Raw genomic sequence first — 22411 nt, 5'->3', positions numbered from 1 at the left:
TTTTATCACTTGGCTGTACCACGAAATACCTTTGCTTCTATATTGACTAAAAAGTAATAAATTCATAGTGACGCTGTTTACGTCATTGTCTACACAACGTTGAGTTATCTGTGCTATAGCAATATAGCACTTATTTAAATGGTATAAATATTAATTTTCCATACTCTACTTTCATTTATATGCGGTACCCAATACGGGATTCTTGCAAGTGGAATAAAACAAATAAAAAGTTTCTGGAATTATAAAAATGTGAGTGAATGTCAATTGTATGCTATTTTTGTATTGGTCTCTACGCTATGCCATCTTAGAAACAAACTAATGATAAGAATTTTAGTTAGGCTGACGTACTATTTGTGTAGGTAAGTACCGAACGCCAACTGCTACGTAACAGATAATGAGACCTTGTAGGCTGGTTATTTACCAAGTTTTCGGCGCAGTATCGGGTGCTCATTATGAATAATGTCATTAGAACCAGTTGGCGTGACGCTGCGACGTTAATAGTGCTCAGTAAGAAGAAGGTTGTAGTTCCGTGGGAGGGTGTAAACTACGACATACTGTTTCAGACTCGTACGGCGAGCGCATCGTTCGCGAACAGCGTGGTGTTCCCCGGGGGTGTTACTGAGCCCTCGGACGCGAGCGACGAGTGGCTGAAGTTGTTTAGGAGTTTCGGGTACTCCCAGAGGCACTTTGAGGCGTTCCACAGCCCAGGGGCGCCGGTGACACCGATACTACGTGATAACCCTGTCAAAAGGTAATGTAAACATTGTTGTAATGTACACTCTGGGCTTTACAGATGATAATCAAGTGTTAATGCAGCTCAAGGAGTGATAAAACATCTAATCCTTGTAAGGAACTACTTTTTCATCTATGTATTTGGTTTTACAAACATCTGTGTGTATTCTATTACTAAGTAAATATACCAATCCTCCTATTGGCTAAATTTCATTGCATCCAAGAGTTTGATCAAACAAGCCTGATCAAACATGGATATTTACAGTCTTTGTGTGCTCAAGTAGATAGTATTTTATACAATCGTGATATAATACAAAGCTTTCAGTCGAGTACCATGTTTAGGCCACAAAGCTTTGCTGAGTGGCCTAATAGTACAGTACGAGAGTGAAAACCTTAATTATATCACTATTGTATACAATACTTTTTCTACGAGTCATCATCTTCATCATCAATGGACGGAAATATCATCATTCATGCAAGTTAAAATTAATGTTAATAGCGTCGTTCACTGTTGTATCAACATCGAATTACCTAGCAACCAATTGTTTGTAATAACTGTCTCTGATTGGCCGATAACTCGACAGATAAAAAAAAATGTGTTTCAGATGCCGACAAAATTTGCCAGGTATCGCAAATTAGTAAAGAAATTGTATAAAGTTCTATTTTTGAAATTATTACAGTTAACTAAAGTCAACTATAATGAGCTTATTATAATTGAGTCGGAACTTCCATAGAGTATCCAACACTGAAAAGTTAGCACTTATAGTTTAGTCTGTGGTGTCCTAATTGACAGATTACAGTCGACGAGTAGAAAAGTTTTAAAGTAAATGTTGATTTAAAACCTAAAATAATTGTAAATGTTTCTGTTTGTACCGATATCCAGGAATAAGAATAACAGAATTAGATTATATTTAGTGTAAAATTAAATGTTCCTAATATTTTTTGGACTGTAGCGCACTTGCAACTTTACAATGTAATTTTGGTGCCCTAACATAGCTAGGCTATTCAAAATAACTGATTGAGGAGGACTGTCTCATGGTGCCTCTCGTTACTTTTTACTGCTTTTGTTTACAAAATTTCATATTAATCACAAAATTATACACCAAACAGGGTAATGTAGCCATTACCAGTTATATTATCACACAGCCTCAATGTCAAAATATATAATACAATGTCAAAGCAGCCTTAATTTTTCAGTTCAATATCTGTTCTTACATATTGCATCTCAATCTGGGGTGGAGCCACTAAAACCAAATTTCTCCAATTAGAGAGAGCTCAACGAGCGTTGCTCAAGGTCATGTACCTTAAACCATACAGGTTCCCTACTGACAAGCTGTACGAAATTAGTGACCTTCTATCGGTGAGAAAACTGTATGTGTGGAATGTGACTCTTCGAAGACACAAAAGTACTAAATATTGTAAAGTGGATACGTTAACCAGGTCCACAAGGAAAAAGAAACGTAATGTTATCCCCACTCCAATAACAAAGTCTGCTTTTGCTAGGAGGCAGTATATCGCTCTATCTGCTAAATTATATAATCATTTGGATAATGACACTGACCTGTACCCCTTTTCTTATAAAGAATGTAAAAATAAAACACTAAACTGGCTTAAAACTAAAACCTATGCAGAGATAGAAGACTTGTTAGTTAAAATCATCTAGCTCCTATCGAAACTGAATATTTAATTATTTATAAAATTTTTACTCGCATGTTAACATATACTTCACGCACTCTTTCTCTCACACGCACACACTCACTCACACACACACACACACACACACAAACGCGCGCGCGCGCTCACTCCCGAGTGGCTCTTGAAACTAACCTAGTGCTTTCTTCTTTTAATTACTATGCATGATCTCTGTAATGTTAGATTGTTACACTAATTAATTTTTAATTTTCAAATCAAAATGTTATTTTCTTGTTTACTTTTAATAACTTATGTTTGTTATCGTTAGTTAGCAACCCAGTAAGGAAGAGCGGTGTCTCTTGACACAGGTATCTTGTATACTTAAACAGAGACACCATCATGTATATTGTTGAGTTCTGAAGTTAATGAATAAACCATTTTTATTATTTTATTATTATTATTAAACGGCAAACTTTCACAAGGTTGTTGACACAAAGAGTTTAGCGTAAACATGTCTTATTGTGTATTGACATTGAGATCAAAAGGTTAAAGTTACAATATTAAAATATAACATTAAAAGACTGCATTTGTGTCAACAATACAAGACTGCATAAGTATTTCAAATGTTTGAAGAACTTTAATTCAGTTTCAGTTTTCTTTTGTCCAAAAAGCTGGGCGAACTCACTCCATCATAGACCACGTTTTTGCCTTTGGCTAGTCTGTGGCAAAGAGTACGCCCATTTATAATATAATGGCTGTGACAGACGGACAGACAGACACACGAGTGATCCTATAAGGGTTCCGTTTTTCCTTTTTGAGGTATGGAACCCTAAAAAATTAAAAAAATCGTTTTTTTCTAAAGAACCTTTTGAAAGATAGCAAAACTCATTCTATGGGTCTGTAATTTGGAACATATAAGATTTCAGGAACTAATTCTGGATATTCAAAATCATGCAATGAATTTTACTAATGTAAACATTATTTATTGTTGCAGACACATTGCATTGAGAATAACTGCAATCCGGGAGACATTTGAAGAGCTAGGCCTTCTCCTGGCCAGCACAGAACATCAGAGAGACAGAAGCGGCCTCTCAGCTAGTGTGTTGTCGGATCTTGATGTCAAACTTTGGCAGAGCAAGGTATGATATGTATTGATGTGTACAGTCACCGGCAAAAATAAGTGGTGATTTCTGTACCTTGTTGCTTTTAATCATTTGACAACTTTGTATGATATTTCAAACAAGATGTTAATGTGATAAGGTACACAAATCATCAGTTACTTTTGTCAGTGACTGTACTAGTTTTAATTTGCATATTATATATGCTTAATAGAAAAAAAAATTACATTTGTGTAATGCGTAATGCCAAAAAGTCAACAAGAGAAGACTTGCTGACATAAGAAAACTTTGGACACTAACATATAACCCCACTGAGCATAATGCCGCAGCAATTTGTGGCTCTAGTTTTCTCTAGGATGCTGACCTTAATTAAATTAAAGGCAGACACCAACAACTAGAAAAGGAAATAAAATCAAAATAAATTGATGTAAAAAATACATTGGGATACACTGGGAGCACTGTGGCAAGGTTGCAACTTAGTCCTAATAAGTAGAGGCATATGTATTGCACTGCGAAATGTGAATGATATTTTCCCCTTCAGTCCAATCAGGTCTGGGTGGGATTAGGTCTTTCACCCATAGCTGGGCATTAACTCGTTAATCCGTTAATCGTTAATTAACGAAGTTAACATTTCGATTAACGGATTAACTTTTAAGTTAACTTGAAAAAATGTTAACGGACTCGTTAACTTCCGTTAAATTTTTCCGAGTCCGTTAATCGTTAATCTAGTAGGGCACAGGCGCCATCTGCGCTGCGAAAAACACGTTCTGAACGCTACTATAAAAGCCCGAAGTACGGCAAATCCTATGATTTACCGGTAAATCCTAGGTTTTACCGATGTCGATTGCTAAAAGTCCGAAATATTACCTAAAAAAGTATTCTTCACGTGGATTTGCTTTTACTAACTTTGATTCGGTGAATCCTAAGCTTTACCATGGCGACTGTTGTAGTGATAGGGCAGCAAATTCGAGCCCTCTTTACGACCACATTCGCTTCCCTAGCCTCTACCGCCAGCATCTCTCCTGATACAGCTCTTGGCAGTAGCTCAGGCGATCACTGCCTTCCACGTACAGCCTAGAGTTCAATAGGCTAGCTGTACTTCGGCCTTTTACAGAAATATAATACGTTATACGTTGTAGTGGATACTGATGCAACTAAATATTTAAAGAAAAGTTCATTTTTTTCACGTGTTAACGGATTAACGATTAACTTTAACTTACGTTAAATTTGTCGAAATGTATCGCTTTAACGATTAACGAAGTTAACTTTTTTAGTAACGGATTAGCGATTAACGAAGTTAACTATTTGATTAACGGTGCCCAGCTATAGTTTCACCTAATATTGATTTGTAAATAGATAATAAGTACACAATTTTCAGAAATGATAATCCATATAACTCTACAAATTCTCCTGCTAAACGCTTAACCCCTGGAGCGCGCGCACCCCTTAATTACATACGATTTATAGACACGGTGTGTCTATAGGACGCTCCACGGGTTTTAATTTTTGTGTATTAAACATGTTTATCAAACAACTAGGGAACAAATCAAATTATTTTGTTGAATATTTTTCGATTTGTTCTTTTTTCAAGTAGTCACACTACTATATATAAATTACAAATTTAACTAGATAACATACACGAAAGAAAAAACGACAGGGCCCACTGGTGGCCGAGCCGGGAATCGAACCCGGGTCTTCAGCTTACGCGGCTAACATCCTCACCACTAGACCATCCCGGCTCGGCCACCAGTGGGCCCTGTCGTTTTTTCTTTCGTGTGTGTTATCTATTTAAATTTGTAATGTACATTATTATGGAGTCAGAGGATCAGCACTAAATTTACTCAAGTCCTACTTAAATGGTAGAATACAAAGGGTAGATGTCAATGGACAGAGATCAACTGGGTCATTGGTCTCTATGGGTGTACCACAGGGATCAATATTGGGGCCTTTCCTGTTCCTTATCTACATAAATGACTTGCCATTCCTTGTAAAGACCCACCATGATATAGTATTGTTTGCAGACGACACCTCACTTATTTTCAAACTCAAACGACAGCAACAAGCTCACAGTGATGTAAACAATGCTATCTCTAAAGTAGTGAACTGGTTCAATGTTAATAATTTATTATTAAACGAAAAAAAGACTAAATGTATTAAGTTTGTCACTAATAGTAACGTAAGGAATGAGCAAACAAGTGTCGTTGTGAAGGATGAGGAATTGGAACTGGTAGATAGTACAGTTTTTCTTGGTATAACCTTAGATTCTAAACTTCAGTGGGGTCCCCATATTGTTAACCTCTCGAATAGACTTAGTTCTGCAGCTTTTGCAGTGAGCAAGATCCGTCAGTTAACAGACGTGAAAACAGCTCGATTAGTTTATTTTAGTTACTTTCACAGCATTATGTCATATGGTATTTTACTTTGGGGCAGTGCTTCAGAGATAAATACCATATTTATTCTGCAGAAGAGGGCTATTCGAGCAATATATAAAATGAACCATAGAGACTCGCTTAGAGATAAGTTTAAGGACATTAATATAATGACAGTGCATTGTCAATATATTTATGAGAATATTATGTATGTACATAAAAACATTTGTAATTTTAAGAAAAACTGTGATGTACATAATATAAATACTAGAAATAAACATAAACTCGCGGTGCCCTTCACACGGCTCTGTAAAATTAAAAAATCATTCATGGGTAATTGTGTTCGATTTTATAATAAACTTCCGAATCATATTACTGACTTGTCAATTAATAAATTTAAGAATCATGTAAAGCGTGTACTCATTTCCAAAGCTTATTATACAACACAAGACTACATGAATGATAAAACAACGTGGGATTAATTGTTATTCGAAATGGTTTCTTATTTTTACGTTTTTTATTATTATTATTGTTGATGAAATTAATATTGTATTTTTTTTGGACATTGGATTTTTCCTAGAAATATTCTAGACATGTATTTTTATATATACATATACCTAATTATATATTTTTTGTTTAACGATTATTTTTATATGAAATTGTATATTATAGACTCAATATTATTATGAACAATAATTACAACAATAAATTGCTCTGATAATTAGGTTAGATTAAGATCATAACATATATGTAATGAACTATTCATAAGAGCTTGTAACTAGGCCTACATGAATAAAGATATTTTGAATTGAATTGAATTGAATAATGTTTATCATACTTAATAATTTCACTGGTAAATTATATACCATATCCAAGTGATATTTGAAATATTCACAGATAAGCAAAAACCCGGAGGATCTCTTAACCCTCTGTAAGTCCCTCGGCTGCTACCCCGACATTTGGTCACTCCAGTACTGGAGCAACTGGCTGACTCCGGTACACTTCCCGAAGAGGTTCGACACTGCCTTCTTCGTCACCAGCTTAGACGAGAGGCCAGAGGGTTTGAAGTCTAGCAACGAAGTAGTACATGTGCAGGTGCTTATTACAATTACTTATAGTAAAACTTAAACTTAGTTTAAAAATTCCTACTTGACAACAACCCTAGCTCCTAACATCCTTATTTTCCTCAAAAAATATGTGAGTGTGTTTATTAAAATGTCCCACTTTCTGGATTGTATTTAAACCGCTTTGTCAGTTTATTTATTATAATATAATAATAATAATAATGTGTTTATATATTTTTTTTATATTGTTTTGTATGTGTTTTTGTATTTTACTTTTATATTCATATTATAAAAAGCTTAACCTAAGAAGCAAAATAAATAAAGGAAATAATAATGCTTTATTTCAGGCCAATTTGCCCATAGAATGTTAATTACAGACTTACATGACTAGTGTTAGGACATTCTAACCTAATTAACCTATTGACAAACTATTATCTACTACTTTGGGTCTTGGTATATTTATATAGACACAAGTAAATCTTGTCTTTGGTAAAGCGACAAAGTTGGATGTCTTACTAAACACGCACACATATGATTTCTACTCCTCAAAGTTTTCCATAAATTATTAATTAATTCCATAAATTAGGATTTTTTGTGAAGGTATTGGCTGGAAAACTCAATTTACTTACCATATTATTTACACCTAATACATCCACAGATGGTCTAGGGTGTCATGTGACTAGGGTCAATCGTTGATCAATCTACAATAAAAAAAAGATACACACTAAGCATCTTAAAGCTGAAATTTAGAACTCTAAAACCTATGCAACATCCTACATACCAATTATATAGACAAAACTCGTCCCACTTTTCATAATTATGTCCTATTTCGGTCACAAGTTCATGTGGGCGATTCTGGAATTTCCGGATCAAGATTTGACTCATATAATTTCCCCGTTAACATGTTCGTGAATTTCACTTCATGACTCGCGAGGCTATGTTCTTGTGCGGCAAATTCCCAATGTTAAACGTGCATCGCTCGAGGCAGGTTGTTCAGCAGAGCAAAACGTGCGCTGCCTCGGCCGAGGCACGTCTACATAGCAATAGCGATAGCGCTAGGAAATTGCCTCGTGACGTGCCTCGCTCGGTGTGGACCCGGCTATTAACATCATCACCGGATTATTTGGCGTCATCAGGAGAATTCCAACGGGCGTTCTCCCAAAGACAACAAGTGTATAACGTCATTCTGAATTATTACGTCAGTAGGTCCAGGTATTTAGATTGGATGGGAACTAGAAGTTTAATTCAGTTCACATTTGAGGTTCTTTCTGTATGCTTCTCTCGTGCTCTTTTAAATTAGATCATAATATTTATCTACTTTCTCGTGGAAGGTGACCATCGAACAGTTATCAGAAATTAAAGTTCATTTCATTTTGATAGCCATCTTTTACCGCAATTGTTTTTAAGCAAAAGCTGGCCTACGTAACCCTTTTTAACCCCAAACGTCCCGCTTGATAGTAAGCAGTCTCCGTAGCCTATTGACGCCTGCAACTCTCGAGGTCCTCGAGGCTTAAAAGGACACACTATGGAGCAGGGGTGTTCAAAGTGTGGGACAAGTGGACCTCTATTAGTTCAGTGATGTGTGATGTGTCCACTTGTCACAGGGGGAGGAGGCGTGGAAATTGGCTTTTAAAAAAAATTGGGATCCCTGCTATAAAGGGTCTAACAAAAACTAACATATTTCTTCCAGTGGGCAAGCCCCGACAACATCCTATCAAAGTTCCACAAGAACGAGCTAGTTCTCTTCCCGCCGCAAAGCTACGAGTTGAATCGCCTCCGCCTCGTGCCTGACTGTGAGGAGTTACTACGATTCGCGGCCACACGGAGCGCGGAGGGGAATGCCCTGCTCTACCCCGTGATACTGAAGGCTAGGGATGGCCAGCTGCATCTGTTGCCAGGTATAAATATCCTAAAACCCATACTTGCCCTCAATCAAACACTGGCGAACGAGTCAATAAAACCCTTGAGCTCGCGTTACCAGTTTCCCATTGTCTTTCACTTTCACGGAGCGCGCCTTACGAAATATCTGCATCTTCCTAAACCCTGGGCTTGTCCCTGAATCAACAAATCAATTGTTGTAAAATCCTCATTTACGAACAGTACATAAGTACAATATTTAAACTTTCATCTATCCTTGAAAGCATTTGTAATAATCTCCCTTTTTTCAGGTGATGAGCTCTATCCATCAAAAGTAGACTACATAAATGATGGTCAAATCATACAAAAAGACAAGACAGTGCAAGAAATAAGAGACAGCTGTCACACAATACACCGTTTCGAAGCAAGCGCCGATAAGCAGTTTGTCATTAGAAACTGCAAATTGGACAATCACATAGATATGGGCGATCGCGTCATCCCTGTAGCATAAATTCAAAGTTTAGTGTACAGTGTTCAAAATGGCGAGCGCTTGGCCTAATAGCCAAGAAGACTATGAGTTGTTAGAGGTTATCGGTGTCGGTGCAACGGCTGTCGTGCATGCAGCGCTATGTAAACCTAGGAACGAGAAGTGTGCCATCAAGCGGATCAACCTCGACAAATGGAACACATCCATGGACGAGCTCTTGAAAGAAATCCAAGCTATGTCCTCCTGTAACCACGAGAATGTAGTAACATATTACACATCTTTCGTCGTCCGTGAGGAGCTTTGGCTAGTCCTCCGGCTTTTAGAAGGCGGGTCGCTACTCGATATAATAAAACATAAAGTGCGCGTGTCCAATTGCCGCCACGGAGTTTTCGATGAAGCTACGATAGCTACAGTTCTCAAAGAAGTGTTACGTGGCCTTGAATATTTCCATCAGAACGGACAGATCCACCGAGATATCAAAGCGGGGAATATACTTCTAGGTGACGATGGTGCGGTTCAGATAGCTGATTTTGGAGTGTCAGCTTGGTTGGCTACGGTCGAGATTTGTCCCGACAAAAAGTCCGCCATACTTTCGTAGGCACGCCTTGCTGGATGGCGCCCGAAGTCATGGAGCAAAATCATGGTTACGACTTCAAAGCAGACATATGGTCGTTCGGGATCACCGCTATAGAAATGGCTACCGGCACTGCGCCGTACCACAAGTATCCCCCTATGAAAGTCTTGATGTTAACTCTTCAGAATGAACCGCCTACTTTAGACACAGGGGCGGAAGAAAAAGACCAGTACAAAGCCTATGGGAAAACGTTTAGAAAAATGATTTCGGAGTGTTTGCAAAAGGACCCGACGAAGCGACCGTCGTCGACGGAACTGTTGAAGCACGCGTTCTTCAAGAAGGCGAAGGACAGGAAGTATTTGGTGCAGACGCTGGTGTCGACGGGGCCGAGTATGGAGACGAGGGCGCATAAGGCGTCGCGTCGGCAACCCGGGGCTTCGGGACGCTTGCACCGGATGGAGACAGGTATGTGATCTTGTTTCTATTTTTTTCTGAAATGAAATTATTATGTTACCTTGATTACTAGAAATATCTGGTGTAGTTAATTTACCTTCGCTACCTAGAACTCTCCTAGGTAGCGAAGGTATTAAGGCATTTGTGAACTTTGCTCAGATGCTGAGACCCGCTAGGCGGGTTTTCGCCGTACAAGCGGGCGGTTATAGATAACGACCGGTTTCTGACGTAGCGTCCATTTTTCGTCTGGTAGTGAATGTGTTAAGGTTAAGGTTTTGAGAAGTTATTGTACGAATGGTCTTGGTCTCTTTAATATTTTGGAACTCCTCAGAATCATTTAAATAAATCGTTATTGTTCTTTCAGTCGAGACGCGAAAGAAAAGCCATCTACAAGTACAGAATGGGAAGAAATCATTATCTTCCGTCCCTAAGCCACCTATTTTAAGCAGGGGAGTTGGAGAATTGTAATGCTCAACAATTTAAAAGCAATCCGGTCAAAATTAAACTCTTTCCCATCGCAACGTACAATTAATGATCATATTTCGCAAATAGATTTATATATCGTTTGTCTCTATTTACAATCTGTTCTAGCCATAATCAGATAGTATATTTTGGCTATGGCCTGTGTGACCAATATTATAATTTTTCCAGGCGAATGGGTGTGGGAAAGCGACGATGAAAATGACGATGACGAAGATAACGCCGCCCGCGACCGGCCCATGAACACCCTCGCGCGCGCAGACTCTTCCGATGAGGACGAAGAACCCACAACAGGCGCTGGAGGCTTCACCATCGGCTCTCTAGGCACCAGCACTGAGGAACCACCACTGATCAATCTAGTTCTACGGATGAGGAATGATAGAAATGAGCTGAATGATATTCGGTTTGAATTCGCGCCCGGGAAAGATTCAGCGGATGGGATTGCAACGGAGCTTGGTTGGAGCGGGGTTGGTGGAACAGAAGGATGCGAGTGCTGTAGCTGTGCACTTACAGAGGTAAGTTACTAATCAGTAGGTTTGTGCCAGAAACATCATCATTGGCTCTCTAGGCGCAGTACAGAGGAACCACCACTGATCAATCTAGTTCTACGGATGAGGAACGATAGAAATGAACTGAATGACATTCGGTTTGAATTCGCGCCCGGGAAAGATTCAGCGGATGGGATTGCGACGGAGCTGGTTGGAGCGGGGTTGGTGGAACAGAGGGATGCGAGTGCTGTAGCTGTACACTTACAGAGGTAAGTTACTAATCAGTAGGTTTGTGCCAGAAACATCATCATTGGCTCTCTAGGAAGCAGCACTGAGGAACCTTAATTGATAAACCTGGTGCCCCAGTTGAGGAATGATAGAAATGAGCTGAATGACATTCGGTTTGAATTCGCGCCCGGGAAAGATTCAGCGGATGGGATTGCAACGGAGCTAGTTGGAGCGGGGTTGGTGGAACAGAGGGATGCGAGTGCTGTAGCGGTGCACTTACAGAGGTAAGTTACTAATCAGTAGGTTTGTGCCAGAAACATCATCATTTTCTCTCTAGGCATCCAGTACTGAGGACCCTCCACTGATCAATCTAGTTCTACGGATGAGGAACGATAGAAATGAACTGAATGACATTCGGTTTGAATTCGCGCCCGGGAAAGATTCAGCGGTGGAACAGAGAGACACTGACGCTGTAGCTGTGCACTTACAGAGGTAAGTTACTAATCAGTAGGTTACTATTAGTACAAAGATGTAGCTTCTCTATAGGCTCTTTAGGAACCAGTGCTGAGGAACCTCCACTTATAAACCTGGTGTTCCGGATGAAGAATGATAGAGATAGGGATCGCGCCGGATGAGGCCGGATCGTCGGAGCAGATAAATTATTTTGAACAGTCGATCGAGGGCCGCCATCTCATCGAGCAAATCGGCTCGGGCGAGGCAAACGTGCACATGAGCAAGGACGTTTTCCTCGCGAGGCCGCTAGGTCAGTGTGAAGCCAGCAATAATGATACAAGTTCTTTTTAACTGACAAAAAAGCTTATGCTCGTTTATATCTCTCAAACTTACCCACAACACGAGCCCTCTTCATCCTTATCTGTGTAGAAATGTCTTCTTATGTTAATTTAAATAAAATGTGTGTAATGGCCCCTGTACACACATGGCCAACGGTTCCACCAAACCCCTTGGCCATGTGTGTAGAGGGCTACTTGGCCGTAAGTTGGCAGTTGGCGCTTGCGCTTGCCGGCCAACCGATTCGTGTCGGTTTTTTCAAAGGATCTTGGCGCCAATGGCCAACTGCGTTTACACGTTGGCGCTTCATTCAGTTGGTCGTCAGCCGTCAGAGAGGACGGTAGTGAAATATTTACGAAAAAAATAAGTTTATCTATGTCAATAATAGTGTAGATTTTAGGAAATAAAATAACCTTGCAAATGTTTAATGTATTTCCTAAAAAAGATAAATGTTCTTATCATAATATTCAAAAAATTGTTAATATTTCAAATAATTTAATTTTACTACGGGGTTATTATTTTTTAATCAAATTTTTCTGTCAACGTCTATGATCTAGAATTTCCTAGACTTTTCCATTCCACGTCCATCTTTCATGAAGAGCCAATGCCAAGTGATTGGTTCGCCAATGTGTAAACAGCGGCTCTTATCTTGGCCAAGGGGTTTCACAAAGGGTTGGTGGAACCGTTGGCCATATGTGTACAGCGGCCATAATACAATTTGCAGGTTAGTGGACGACTGGCTGTCGGCCGACGGAGCCGCGCCGCTGCGCACGGCCACGTTCCGCCTGGACGCGGCGCCGGCGCAGCCTCTCGACGAGAAGGGGCTGGTGGGGTACGCGCAGATTTCCATCGTCGACTAGGTTACACTTGGCTCCACGCGGATTTTAGGCAACACCGTTTTTTTTGTGCTCTATTCGCTCAGAGCGTCCTACTGTGTTCGTGTTCGATGGTAACTTATTTAGTGTTGACGATTGTAAGCATTTTGAAGAAATTACCGTAAATAAAATCTGCCACACGAGGGGATAAAAAACATACCGAGCGAATTCACTCGACGGGGTTAGTGACTTTTCATTTTTTTTTTCATACATTTTGAATAGAAGGTTTGAAAAATATATGGAAATCTTGAGACATTTTTTCCTGCCAGAATCGAAAGACCTCGCAATTCTGAGTATGAATCATGTAAAAAATACCCATGTTACAAAAAAAGTGGACAACGTTAAAAAAACCAACTAAAAGATTTGTATGTATGGCGCCATAAAGATTTGTATTTTGACAGCAACAACTTTACATGTATGGAAATTGTACCTTATTTTGTGTCTAGTTTGAGATTTGGTTAAAAGGGCCGGAATCCTGGCCGTAAAATTCGTTATAGATACATTATGTACATTTCTGTATTTATTAAAAAACTATGTGAGTTATTGTCATTTTAGCGAATTCGCTCGACGTGTTTCTTCAAAACGTTTGGATTAGAGTTATTTTTGTCGTATAGATTATTGAGTGTTGTTGAGGTTTCATTTAATTACATAATATTCAATTGATTTAACGATTACTTAATCAAAACCATGTTTTTAATGTAAAATTATTTTTTTATGTTTAGTTATGTTCACATTTGAAAATGAAACGAATGTGTTTAGTTATTATTTTATTCTTAATGACAATTTTTCCCCAATGTTTATGTATTTTTTATTCAGCTCAAAACCATGTTGTATATAAAATAAAATAAAACTATTGTTAATTTTGCTAGTAGGTACTCTTAATTATTTGGGAATAAAAATACAATGCATCACATAAAAGTATGTTTTACACTTAATATATGTATTAAATTAGGTACTCCGCAACCCACAACACTCTATAATCAAAAATACGTATAAAACTTGAGCCCAAATCTTATTACTTCGTGACGTCACGAGGGTAAACTGCCCAGTTATTGGCACCTAATTTTATTAATCTTTTGCCTTAACAATGTTATAATTGCCAGCAATAGGGTAACCTATTTTAGACGCCCGACGCGTCAAGTCTGTATATCTATAACTCGTTATGAGTTGTGTATAACTAGATAAGTTATATATTATTTACGCTCTGAATACACATTTTATTGGTGGATTTATAATAGCTGTATTGTTTTAGCTCAAAGTATGAATTTTTTATTGGGTTATTATGCTGTTTAAAACTATTAGTTTGGATGTATATCCAATCTTAAAATTAACCATGTTAATTAACATTTGATTGTCACACCTATGTGAACATACGTATTCGCGATCCGGATCAAACTAGTTTCAAATCCAGATTCGATGTACAGTGCGATTAAAATCAGTTAAAGATTCGGCTTTGGCTCTTATCGGGATCGCATAAGTGCGAGCAAGATAGATATAAAACCCGAATCGTTAACTGATGTTAATCATACTATGTATCTGTCGTACAGTCGAGTTCAGAAACATCTTTATAAGCCAACAACAACATGCCAAAAATATATTTGACTTCACTTATGAAATGACCATAGATAAGGTCGTGTATACATTATTTGGAATGCTGGTTTGTAAATCACCATCATATCAGCTCTTTATCGCCCACTGCTGAGCATAGGCATCTCTTCTAGTACGCCTCTTGTCCCGGTCCTAAGCTAGTCTCATCCAGTTGTGACCCGCAATCCGGACGTCGTCCACCCAACGAGCCAACGGATGCCAAGCGCTTCGTACATCTGTGAGCGGCCACCATTCCAGTAACATTTTAGTCCATCTGCCATCACCCTGTCTAGCAACATGTCCCGCCCAAGTCCACTTTAGTTTGGTAATGACGAAACCCACGTCTTGCACCTTGGTGCGACGACGGATCTCGGCATTCCTCACCCGATCTTGAATCTTGATACCGAGCATGGCACATTCCATGGCTCTTTGTGCAACTCAGGCTTGGTTTGTAAAGATATTCGTGAACTCGAATTTACACTATTCTTGCTACATGGATGCTTTAGGGTTTTAATTTTAAGTTTGGATATACTCTATGGCCCATTTAAACGATTATTTCATATCGCCGTTAGTTCCTACGATTAGCCATAGTGACTTAGAAGAAGTAGGATATTTTATTGCGCCATTTCCAACGCGCTATTGCACCCTCATTTAAAACTAAAGCAGGACCAACAAAACAAATTACAAAGGACTATATATTAACGTCTGGTTTCTGACGTAGTGCGCCATTTGTGTCTGGTAGTGAATGTGTTGCCAAGAGTAGCAATGAAACTTAGGGCCCATTTAGACGGTACGAGAACTCGCATACGAGTTTTATTACATTGCGGTATTTGATGGCTGTGCAAAATTGTACGTAACCTCCACAGCCCGCATTGTAATTAGAATCGCATGCGAGTTCGCACGCCGTCTAAATCAGGCCCTTATCAGGGTGGCTAGCCGAATGGCACAATCGCTCACGAAACGCTCACGAAACGAAGCGCTAGTAGATATCTATCTCTATCGCGCTTGCGTATTGGCGCGACAGAGCCAGCGGCGTATCGCTTTCGTTTGGCGTCGGAGAAATGCCATTCGGCTACGGGGCCAGTTACATGTGCCTTGCCTACCCCATTCGAAAATGTATGAATTTATGAATGAAACTCTTGTTTTGTTGGTTTTACTTTAGAGTCACCTACTTTTCTCTATTAACTATGATTTCGTTTGGGAATGGCCCATATTTTAAGCGCATTTTCATAGCTTGGTAAATAAATTAATAACCCCGACAATAATATTTCTGGAAGCATTTCGTTATTCTTGGAATTACATGAGATGAACTTGTTAAATAACTTTTTCAGTAAAGATGGTGTTTTTTTTACGCACTAGTGCGAGAAGTGGTTCATTATATGCCAGGTCGAAACTTCAGAGGGCATCTGTACTGAAAAACGGCGTACGATACACGTGCGAAAGGGCGTGTTTTAATTTATCGCCACTCGTTTCGAACTTCCTTTTTTACGCACTTGTATCGTAATGTACTATTATGTACTACAAGATATGCGGGCGTGTAATAATGATAAACCTTATCGTGCCGGTGCGCCCCTGTCGCACTTACAAATAGTGCGAAAAGGACGGCCTGACGCTTTTTCATGCGACCGTGCTTGCCCGCATGAGCAAGGTCCGAGCAAACATTATAACCGCTTGTCCTTTAATTTTTCTCAAGGTTTTAATATTTGCCTGCTGAAAAATAAAACTTGCCTCTAGTACAAATACAATACAATACAAATACTCTTTATTGCACACCTCAATACACGAAACAACATAGGAAGTATAAACAACAACTTAAGAAAGAGGTAAAACAAGAGGCGGTCTTATCGCTAAAGAGCGATCTAGTATGTTTTTAATGTCCCATAATTAAAATAGAAATAAAAGATTAGGTCTTGTAAAATAATTTCATCTCAAATAATTCCATTTTCTAGCTTATATTAAAATACTGCCTTAGCAACGCCTTCACAATTCCGTGTAAGATTACATTTAAAGACATAAAAATATAGTTATGAATGGTGCAAGAGAGATTGACTTTAATAATGCAAAAAAACGACATAAAAATATAATGTTAATTTTTAATGTGATAACTTTGTTTGAAGTCTCATTGTCTAATCTTCAAATCATTTTATATAAATTATTGAAATCGCTAGATAGCAAATTTAATTTAAAATATAATTCTATATTACTATATCTTTCTGTAACATCACTGCGTCCTTCTTCGGCCTTTAATAAAAAATCTAAGTCAACAATATTATATGGAAAAAGTTGACAATAATATGTAACTAAATAAAGCACAGAATTTTTGTCATGCTGTCCCTTTCGATTGGATAACCGGTCGAAAAGGACGGCAATATAGTACGAGACGTTGTGATTTTCATATCATTTAGTCATACATTTTGTATTACGAAGGCTCTTCATAATAATTGTGCAAGTGCCATAATAGACTGGACACTGTCAGTAATTATTGAACATAGTTTAACGATCAACAAAACATCGTCAATATAATTAAATTTTGTATCAAAAGGTGAAACATTCAGTTTTTGTAATGGCATTTTTTATGTGAAAACTACTTCCTTCAAAAGTGAAATCGCTAAAACGCTTTATTGTAAAATGATCTGAAATATCTGTAGTTATTACTACTACTATTGTAGAGAAAAGAAAAAAAATATTAAAATTGCACTTATAAGTAATTTTCTGTTCAAACTCTGTTGTATATAAAAATAATCGTGGGAATCTGTTTCGGTATCCTGTTCTAATTATATAAAAAAATTGTATCAATGTTCTCTACCCAGGCTAGTACCTATTGACATGATTGGCGCGTGATCTTTGTCGCCGCGACATAGATTTCAAGTTTTTTTTTCTAATTGTATTAATGACATAGCTAGCCCTACTGTGCACTTTTTTTAAAGTTAACATTACTGACAGTGCTGCCACCTATTGAAAATATGAGACATGTAAGAATTGTATATGAAATACGCTAGGGGTTGGTAGATCTAGTATTATAGTAACGATATAGATGTTTCCTATTATATGTACTATGACATGCACATTGGAGTGGGCGAGAGATAGAATGCTTTTTGTAAGAAATTATTAATTATTCGCTTTAAAAATCGGGTTAGATATTTTACCTATGAAGCCTATGAACTGTCAGCAAGTCTCGTCTATATTAAGCTATTTTTTTTCCGGTGCAAATTTTTAAGAACCAAAAATATTGGGAGTTCGGGTTCTATGTTTCTTATTAATTTGTAATTTTTTCCAGTCGATATTCTAAAAGTATTCCATTAGTCTTCTCGAATTTGCGGAATTTGTACCTACTGTATTGTTTTGTTAAAGATAAAATATTTATTTTTTCTGAGGTCAAACTCTTAACGCGTTCACAGTTCAATGCCCCCACATTTAGATTACAGTAAGCCTCTATTACATAGCGGGAAGGTTGACAATTGGGCCAGTGAACGTGTGAAACTTTGTTTGGCTAGAATTGCAAACATATTCGTAAATGACACTCCGTAGACTGGTAATACTTTGAGAACTTGCCTATTACAACCAAGAACCCGCCTAGTAGGCACTCGTCAACTTTGCTCAGATGCGACAACCCGCTTTAATTTAAAACTAATTATTTTCGAAACCAAAGAATTTTAAAACGGTGATCAATCGGCAGATATAAAAAATTGAAAGATAATGAATAAAAGGTTTTCGTTTTACAATTACTGCTAAAGCGTTCTCTCTCCCGCCTACACGTGGTTCTCTCGAATCGCGGTTTACATTGTTATTTGTTTGTTGCTTATTTTGAGGTATTTTTAATAATAAAACGAATAAACTTTTCGGCAGGATATTTTATTCAAAACCTCTAAGATTTTCCAAAACCTTACCGTAACTACCTAGTCTTAGTTCAACTACAAATTATTTGGCACACACTGTCAATAAAGCTGCTAAAGCTTTTGGAGAAGTTAATGACGAAAGTGTGGACGACTTTTAAATAACGCTTTTCACAATGTAATTTATGTATACGAAATTTATACTACCCGTAGGTACAACATAACATGCTGAGTCGCTTTTTTTTTAGAAATCTATTCGTGTACATATTTAACTCATTAGTTCATTACAGACCGATCGGTTGTGCGAGTGTGTATTGCTTACAGGTATACAATAAATCGAAGAATATTGTCATTATTTAGTGACAGTGTGTGACCATTGACAGACGCAGATGTACAAACGCTAACTGCGAGTCGGCGTAAAGGAATGAGAATATAAAAATAAGTTTTGTATAAATAACTTAATTCTTTAGCCGTTGGTCCATGGAGAAAACAACCCACTGCGAAAATCTAGTCGCCGAGTGTCTAGATCTAACCACTCTAATCTAAATAAAAATGCTTAAGCCCACTTGCACCAACCACTTAACTCAGGGTTAGTGGGCTGTCATCTGTCAAATTCCATGTAAAATGGTGGGTTAACCTTCCATTTTCGTTGGTGCAAGTGGCCCTTACTTAACTTTAGAAGCGTGGTAAAATAAGCTAGGTACTGAAAGTTAGCCAAAGCTTCAGTGTTCAAAAAATGGTCTCTTTCACATATATTTGGACTAGTTAGATGTTTCTTCAGTTTAAAACATCTTCGTCAGTTCTATTGCGTCATACAAAAGGAACCTATGATTTAGTTTTGAGGGGCAATTATTACTTTTTTAATAGACACGTAACTTATTAAATCCTAAGCCTCCTCCGCTTCCTCCTCTGGAGTCAGCACACTAGTGTGATTAATCTTATCGCGTCGGTGTGAAAACAACGATCTGACGTGATAGACTGGTAGTCTATCACGCGACCATGCTTGCCCTACGTACTAGGAACTGCGAGAGAGATTCTTTGAACACTATTATTGAAGGTGAAACTCTCAAAGATTGGCACTAATATTTAAAAATAATACTACATGCATTTTATTACTACTGATTCAGCAAAATATCGTTTTGGCTCAACTTTCGGTAGCTTAAAAACTATTTTAATAGGTACATGGCCATATTTAATTTACTAATATTAAATAACTTTAATATTCGGCATAAGCTCAGAGATAGAGAAAATCAGGTGAGTATTATGTGTGTGTACAGGACTTCATTCTGAATGACAGGCTAAGCAACGCAATGTCAGATATTTAACTCGATGTGGTTCTAGTGAAAAAGGGTACAAGTCTCGCGGAGCGCAGGTGAAAAAGGGTGTATGTCCCATATATGACTTATGCCGTTTTTCACCTGCGCTCTGGGAGACTTGTACCTTTTTACATTGGGCTTTTTCTACATATTTTCTCTTACTTGCAAACGTAAAAGAGATGACTCATTATTTTTTATTTTAACACTTTCACAACCACCGAAGTTTGGTGGATGGTGGGCACTCGTGAATAGGGTTGCAAATAGAAAAAAACCAAATGTATTTTTTTTAGAATTATGAAATAAAACCAAGCAACATGGTTTTTTCTCTAAATATGTTTTTTTTTTTTCAGGTGAACAAATAACACGACAATAACGTTTTTCGTGATTTGTAACGTTTCAATAACAATAACGTACATTTTAATTCGATAAACATTCAGTATACAAACATTTATTGGGGAATCCCCGATGCAGCGTGGAGCGTAGAGGCGGTGGTGTTGCCAATAGTAAATAGCGATAACTACTAACTACAGATTGTGTAAATGTTAGTTTTATAAAAGCAGAAATTAAAGTTACTAAATTAAATTTGTTTAATAATTAACATAAAGTCTAAAAAACCGTATAAAAATTTTAACTGTTCTGCAAATTTTGATATTTCGACCTTTAGAAAAAAAACATACTCCAGAAAAAAAACTGTTTTTTTTCACGGTTTTTTTTTTTTCAAGCCAGAAAAAAACCCGTTTTTTTGCAACCCTACTCGTGAACTTTGCTTAAATGGCGGACAAGCGGAGTAGTGAATATGTTAACACATTCACTGCCAGACGAAAAAATGGCGAGCTACGTCAGAAAACGGTCGTAATTTATAACCACCATGCATCACGTACCACGCTTGTATGACGAGAACCCGCCCAGCGGGTTCTCCGGCATCTGAGCAAAGTTCACGAGTGCCCACCAGGCGGGTTCTTGTTGGGTCGCACTTGTTCTTATATATTGACTAGTCGAAATGTGTCACTTGGTGAAATACATTATTATTATTATTTTGGAATATCTATAATTTTCTACTTATTTTGCGGTTTTACATTGCTAAGCCCGTATTCAGAAATTCTAAAAAAACCGCGTGACTAGGCGAAGTCTTACTCTTTACTCTAAAACACTCTAATAAGGCGTTATTAACAATAACAAACGAATAATAAAATATAAACATAGCAAGTCAAATAACAACAAATAATAATAATAAGTACCTACATTTCTTTACAATTCCTCTGGGATTAAAATTGTTTAATGTCAATATTTGTGCATTTATTTTATTAATATTAAGCTTAGATGCTACAAAAATAAAACCTTGAGGAACGTCTAAAAAGATCTATACCTACATTTGTAAATTATATATATTTTCAGTATGACTAGCGTGAAATTCCTTATGGCACAACAATACCGTTGCTAAACCTCATTTTACACATTGGTAATGGTAATGTTAGTTGGGGTCACATGCGCCATAAAGCCATTTTATTAAAATGTATATACTACACTCTTTTATATACTCTGTCAAACAAGTCTGTCAGTAAATAAGAACAAAACTATATGCATCCTTTTCTTTAGGGTGCTAGAGAAAAGGATACATATAGTTTTCTTAGTTCTTATTTACTGACAGACTTGTTTTACAGAGTATATTTTGTGTTAGTACTCAAATCAATAGCAGAATCCTGATAAGATAAAACTGTCCCTTAAAATCTACACATTACATTTTCTTCCAATCAAAGATGGAGCTAGCGAAAACATTATTAAAAAAATGACACAGTTTTTTCCCGTTCAAAATAGCACCTGATTCTGAGTAGAAATAAATAGAGATAGGTACTTAGTGTACTCTGCTCCTCTTCATAAAATATCTGTACCATCGATGGACGCAATGACCCCATCTAAACTAACCATAGGTACTTAAATCCTGTTAAGGTATTATATCAACCTTAAGTAGCGATTCATTAATACAAAATAAATGCTCTGTGTAAATTATGTCTAATAAATAAATAAACTTGGAAGACTATTGCCAAGTGGAATGTGAATAAATAAAAGCAAGCAGAGATTCTTAGACAACGCATTTCCAATGTAAAGTGCACCAACTCAAAATTTGTGCGATTGAGAATTAAAATGATGGGCATTGTGCTAGTTTCCATCCACTTACTCTAGTTTTCATCTATACGCGGAGTAGAAGATAGTATATTATTAAAATACAATAAGGATTGCATGAAGTATGTCAAAATAAATACGAGTATAATTTGGTCAAGTGAACGAAAACAATAGCTGGACGATAACTAGCACAATTACCCTATGTTAGGAGACTTTTTATAACTGTTATTTCCTTAATATACTTAAGATAATAAATTAGATTTAAATAAACATAATCAACAATTATAGTTACCCTTTCGAAACCACTCACCGCTATATTTGACAGTGTCCAGTTAATAATGGCCCTTCAAGCAATGCGATAAAGTTGAGATTGTTTATTTTAAAAATATCATTAATAAATATGTTAAA

At 37.4% G+C, this 22411-nt stretch overlaps 2 protein-coding genes across 2 annotated transcripts; both read left to right on the top strand.

The window, feature by feature from the left end:
• Nucleotides 1-394: 394 nt before the first annotated feature.
• Nucleotides 395-9283, top strand: LOC125225129 (acyl-coenzyme A diphosphatase NUDT19-like). Its single transcript, XM_048128696.1, has 5 exons — nt 395-751; nt 3359-3503; nt 6749-6946; nt 8606-8813; nt 9084-9283. Exons 1-5 carry the CDS (start codon nt 453-455, stop codon nt 9281-9283), a joined length of 1050 nt encoding a protein of 349 aa, XP_047984653.1. The 5' UTR covers nt 395-452.
• A 28-nt stretch (nt 9284-9311) lies between these two features.
• Nucleotides 9312-13276, top strand: LOC125225128 (STE20/SPS1-related proline-alanine-rich protein kinase-like). Its single transcript, XM_048128695.1, is given in 5 exon segments — nt 9312-9810; nt 9813-10298; nt 10938-11164; nt 11651-11766; nt 12996-13276. Coding segments are annotated over 5 exon segments (1464 nt in total). The 3' UTR covers nt 13132-13276.
• The last annotated feature ends 9135 nt before the right edge of the window (nt 13277-22411 follow it).

This window comes from Leguminivora glycinivorella, chromosome 4 (genome assembly GCF_023078275.1).
Source record: "Leguminivora glycinivorella isolate SPB_JAAS2020 chromosome 4, LegGlyc_1.1, whole genome shotgun sequence".
Lineage (NCBI taxonomy): Eukaryota > Metazoa > Arthropoda > Insecta > Lepidoptera > Tortricidae > Leguminivora > Leguminivora glycinivorella.
Note: the sequence above shows the minus strand (reverse complement) of the source record. Positions and strands in the feature narration are given on the sequence as shown.